General features: G+C 37.9%; 1 protein-coding gene across 2 annotated transcripts in view; it reads right to left on the reverse strand.

The window, feature by feature from the left end:
- The window catches only part of lrp1b (LDL receptor related protein 1B), a 320,393-nt gene extending 315,159 nt beyond the window's left edge, over positions 1-5,234 (reverse strand). For both annotated transcript variants that reach the window (XM_023337136.1, XM_023337135.1), the window contains exon 1: positions 4,957-5,234. In XM_023337136.1, the coding sequence (XP_023192904.1) occupies positions 4,957-5,047 (91 nt within the window). In that variant the 5' untranslated portion in view covers positions 5,048-5,234. The remainder of the gene's footprint in view (positions 1-4,956) is intronic.
- Positions 5,235-6,000: the final 766 nt, after the last annotated feature.

The raw sequence follows: 6,000 nt of genomic DNA on the forward strand, positions 1-6,000 counted from the left end.
GTTGTACAGACTGTGAGGTCCTCCATTTTACTCTTTAATATTTCACACACTAGACAGATAGGTAGATAACAACTATTAATTTGTTTGACAGATCCTGATTTAATGTGTGAAATTAAAGGACCTAACATATTTTGCAGGGACATAGCTGACTCATTCACTAAGCATTATCCATATTCTAATATAGCCTATTTGTTCTTTTTCTTATCTTGGTAAATGGAAGTGCTGAAGTGGTTCATATCGAACTCTGGACAATAATAGGATATTAAAAACAAAATGAAACTAATTTTTTTGCAATTAAGAAGGAACAATAGAAAAATCTGCCTCTCTTTTGTATTTCATTTTTCATTCCATCGATTGCTCCACACCACCCTCTAACTATACGAGTCTACAATATTGCTGAACATTAATCCTGAAAATGCAGTTTTGCTGTATTTCATTTGTAACACTAAAGAGTAAAGATGAAAACTATCTGCAGGTGAACTTGAGCACTAAATGATAGCACTCATCCTGATTTTGTCTCAACCAATGCACATTTAAAATGCACAGTTACTTACATACCCTTCGTGCGATCGTATCTCACTATCTCACTTAATTAGCTCCTGAAGGCACTTTTACCTGCATTAGTGAGTGGACATATCTGTGCCTTTCACAACACTATCAACTTTTAAATAGGCTATACATTACAAACAACCTTGAGCTGTTTGAGCTTGGTGATGCTTATCTGCCACTGAGGTCACTGCATGACATCCCGAGTATTTAGATGTTTTTTCCTTAAGGAAAAAAGCTGAAAAAAGAAGGAAGTACAACAGTGTTGTCAAATTCCTCAAGCTGTTCTTTGTGTCTGATCAGCGGTTTTCTGACACAACAGCCAGGCCAGGTCGACCAGCTCAATGTTAGATGGACACGAGTGATAAGTAGGGAAACAGAGAGGAAGCATTTATTGGAGACAATGCCATTCAAACATTAAACTCTACAAATGCTTTTAATTCATTCAGAGATAACCACTACTCACCACTTGGCATTCAATGCAAAATGGTCACAACTGCACTGAAATAAATTAATTTCAAACTAATTAGACTGACAACCACTTTTTGTGTTAAAAAAAGAAATTCCATTATCAGTACTGTGCAAATACAAGATGTTTCATTTGTTCTTGGTGCGAATGGAGCAGGACAGCTGATAGTGATTCATCCCAGGTTCTATTGTAGTGTGTTTGAATCTAATAGTTCTCAATGTACCAGTTGTGTATATATATATTTTTTTACTTTCAGTCAAAACTAGGTGCCTCCACTCCTTTCAACACTGCTGAAGAGCTGAAAGAGGCAAATCCATCTTTTCATTTCATGCACCGAGAGAAGCACGGAGTGTTTGTCTTGCCTACTGTGATTGCAAAGCAATCTCTAAGTCCCTGTTTTCCAAGCTGTGTTGAAGGAGGCATTTGTGACAGTTTCTCAACAGGCAGAGCGGCCTCGCCACACTGTGCTCGGCTGGAGAATGTAAAGGAGGGTAAGCTATAGGTAAGACATCATTACAAGGATGATCTTTGAGTTTAAGTTCTGACTTGAAATAATGCCAAATACACTGCGCTGTAGGTGTACATGTAAATGTGTTGGTCAAGTTAAATAAAGTGTACACCTTTTTTAAATTTAAAACAAGAAAATAAAAGCGTGAATACTGACATTAAAGTCCTCAGTGGAGTAGAGGCACAATATGGGAATATTAATTAATGTTAATTATAGTTTTTACATATAATCTTAAGATGTTGTTGCAACATTGAAATATTTCATTTTTAATGTGATTTTTTTTTTAATATATTGTCTCCGAATGTCTGGCACTCCTTCATAGCCCTGCTCAAGTGATACAGGGATAACATATTTTTGGTCAAATCTTTAGTTAATAAAATTTAGCTGAGTTATATCATCTTAAAATTATAAAGTTACTTATATTTTTCAGATCCATAACAATGGTCTGACTTGCCAAATCAACTGATTTTAGTGCATAGATGCTATAGATTTTATTTTTTTTATACATGGGAGTTTAGAGTCAAAGTAGAAATGTACTTAAGTCATGTAATTCAATTATGAATTTTGGTGGTTATTAAACCTCCTTAAATTGATCATCTATGACAAAACACTTTGAGGAAGCACTACTTGAATGAAGATTTTTTATTTTTTAACAATTGCTAAGCAGCCTTTTAATTGTCCCCTTTTAAAGTTATAAATCTTTTCAGTTTTAGAATAAAACCCATACCCGTTTTGTCTGACCCACAATGGGTCAGACAAAACATCACGTGAAGCCTATGTGAATTCTCAAGGATTCTTGTGTCATCACAGTGATAAACCAGTTTGTTTAAAACAACAAAAAAAAAACTCAAGCATTCTGCCAAGTATATAAATACAAGTGCCTGTTTTTGTTATACCCATCACTCCCTCCTGCCCTCAGCCTCAAAGGATGTCAGGATCACTTAATTAGGTCAAATATTTAGAAGAGTTGCAGCATTATAACATCAAGGTCACTAAACTGAACTAAGGGCAAAACAGCATGCTCTAACATTAACTAACTTCTGGTAAATAGATACTTAAAAAGATTAACTTTATGATTATTAGATTGTTTAAAAAATTACAGAAGATTACAAAGGAAGAAAAATATTTTTTATTAATTGGACCTACATTTAAAGTTTGACCAAAGCAGTATACAAACCTCCTGAAATTCTATTTATGGATTTTGGCTTTGGATAGTGATGCACCAATATGGGTTTTCCATGCCAAGATCGAGATCTAATTTTCATTTAGATCTGACTAATTTACTGTAAATGTTGACTAAAGGCAATGTTTTCCCTAGGACTACAAAAAGGTTTGAACAAAATGTGCTGCCGGTTATATGATAGAGGTAGTGATTTTGGATTCAGAAAAAAAAACAGGAATGACCAGATTATTCCCATTCCTAAAGTAAGGCATGCGTTCTTAACCTTTACCTGGTTTTTACTAAACAAAAATGTTAATGAAGGGGTATGGGGTTGATTGTGCAGTTATTTGTTTTATGCATATAATAAAAAGGCAAATGAATTAGATCTTTCAGTATTTAATTTGCAGGTTCACTGATAAATCAACTGAAAATTAGTCGTTGCTTGTTTGGTGCACTTATAATTTTAATATGTCAGCCCAAGATTATTAGTGGCCCCTCCACATCTGCTTCCCCCCTTACAATACTCCACTGAAGTGGAGGTTGTTAATTTAATTTAAATCTTGTTAATAACTTAGCAGTATGCTATTGGCCCTTACTTTTAGGGTTATAAATCTTGTATCAGAATTAAGCACCATAAGTCTATGAATATGGGAGATAACACAAGCTGGGGGATGCAGAATTGAACTGTGCTCTGCAAAAAATAGATGCCGATGTCGAGCAAAGCTGGTGTGATTTTGGTTGCGTATTTCTTCAATTATCCTCAAAGATCTTTTGGGTAGCAAAGAGATTTCTGTCAAGTTCACCGTTTGTTCTTTTAAAACCACGTTCATAGGACCTATCGTTTATTCAGGTTAACTATAAATATCTTTCACCATTCAATCTCTGAAAAAATTATTCCAGCATACAGATATAAGGGAAGCGTGGTATTTGTTGTCACACTGCAATATTATAGGCATCAAAGGTCATTTTGTGGTCACATAAAAAATTGAAGTGGGAAGGTGCTTTGTCATTTTTATGGGTAAGAGTAATTTTTCATGCCTTTGTTTTTGGATTTAAGGCAGACACAATAATAACCCTTTAAAACTGCAGCAAAATGCTGAAGGTAAAATCTTCGATTTAAATCAAGTTTTTCATTGACAAGCTAAAGCCATGTAGTAGCTATCTTAAAGAAGTGCTGATAAAAGAAGAATGTGTTATCAGTATTTCTGGCTTTGCATGTTGTTTGTTTAATTTCAGTTCTCACACAGAGTAATTCATAATAAAATACAAAACAGATAGCTGGTTTAACTTGATATAGTCAAAGTGCATTATTTTGCATCCTTTCAACTTTTTAATGAATAGAAAGTTACATGTAGAAATTCCAATTTGTTACTGAATTTCCATTGATAACTATGACCAAACTCAACCTGCAATGGGTCTGGTTACAAAGTTTAAAGAGTCGATTTGCTGGCCAGGTGCGCATCATTGTTATCAATTGCAAAAATGCAAAAATAAAGATACTTATTTGGAGTCCTGCGCCTTGAGCTTTGATTTACTGACGGGACTGTCATAAAGATGAATAATTCATTCGAGAGTAAAAGAGTGACAAACGGCCCCGGTCTGCTACCGTTTACTTAAACTTCAAATATCAGACACCATTCTGTTCTAATAAGCTCCTAAAAAAGGGGGGCTCGCTGCAATAAGCTTCTTCTAGGTTCTGCCGCGCTCTGTGGAGCTGACCGTACAAACCACCGTCCTATCAAATCCGTTCTGGTGCGATGTTCAAGGATCCCACGGCAAAGATCCAAGCTACAACTCGGATAGATGTAAAAAATCCTCTCCGGCTCAGGGGATCTTTTTTTTCCTTCACCTGCTGCATTGTAGGATATAGCTACGCTGCGCACCTGCAGTCACAGATAGGCTACCGAATCCTGTCCTGGCTCCTCATGGCTGTTCCTGGAAATGCTCAAACACAGCAAAAGCTGTGTCAAATGCACATCCAGCGAGTTCTTATTATACAGGTGGCATTGTTATTTCGGATCAAGCAATGCAACGTGTCATTTTAAAGATCCTAAATATTCCAGGAAAGAATGACACGTTGGGGAGGAAAGGATGAGAAGCATCTCTCTTTTTTTTGTTGTAATAAACTGTTTAGGATACAGGACGGGTGCATTTTAAAAACGTGTTAATATCCAGCAACTACACAACATTTAGAAGCAGTGTACCAACAGAAGACTAGAGGTGCCAAGTTTCATCGGACTGCGCATTGCCCGTGGTTCTGCTCCGGCTTACCTTTCTCCCCGTCGGACACCTTCGAGGGCTCGGCGCACGGAAATAATCCGGAGGAAAGGGCGAGAAAGGCGAGAAGGAAAAACTCCGACATGTTTCCGGAGAGCGGGCTATACAAGTAGCCACGGTGCTTCTCCCGCTCCTGTTCCTGGTCCGGGTCCAGTCTCCCCCTCCACCACCAACCCGGTTGACGAGCGCCGTTATCCGGTGATGTCCGGCGGAACCAGTGCGCAGAACGGTGCGGCTCCCTGACACATGCACACCGCCGCTCTGAGCAGCGAACAGACGCACCGGAGGGATGAGAGTGAGAGAGGCAGGGAGGACGAGAAGGAAGAGGAAGGGGGACAGTTGGGTGAGGGAGGGAGGCAAGAGCAAAGAGGAGTACGTTTCCTGTCTTTTCTCAATGATTTAATGCCGTCAAGGTGACGCAGCTCGTTGCACATTAATCATATAGTTTTGCTCTGGAGAGAGATGATTTGGTGTCGTTATCAGGAGCTAAGGCTCAGATGGGGGTCCTAAAGAATGAGGGGCACAAAAATAGAAAAGAATAAAAAATAAAAGTACGATTTAAGATTTTTAACACTAAGAAAGTTTAGCATGATCATAACGGGATGCATTCCTCTTAAATACACAAGTCCTTCCTTCTCCCTTTGGTAAATTGCTTTAGTTATAAAAATTCATCATCCATTCAATCTTCCGCGGTTCACCTTGACAGGTCGTCAGGCCATCACAGAGTCACACACAGGATAAACGACCATGAGCATAGATATCCACCTAAGAACAAATTAGAGAGACTGATTAACTAATTTAGAGAGGAAGCCGGAGAACCCTGAGAACTCGTGCACGCACAAGGAGAACACGCAGACTTGTTGTTTGAACTCAACTCAGATTATCAATATTAGTGTCAAATCAAACATGTGATGTGAAGGCACAATGCATATTCACAAACCTTAGCATTGGTCACTTTATTATGTATATCCAGTCAACTGCTTGTTAATACAAACAGTGAGTCACAGCAGAAACACATTAATGCACCTATTGTGGTGA

This window comes from Xiphophorus maculatus, chromosome 7, assembly GCF_002775205.1.
Source record: "Xiphophorus maculatus strain JP 163 A chromosome 7, X_maculatus-5.0-male, whole genome shotgun sequence".
Lineage (NCBI taxonomy): Eukaryota > Metazoa > Chordata > Actinopteri > Cyprinodontiformes > Poeciliidae > Xiphophorus > Xiphophorus maculatus.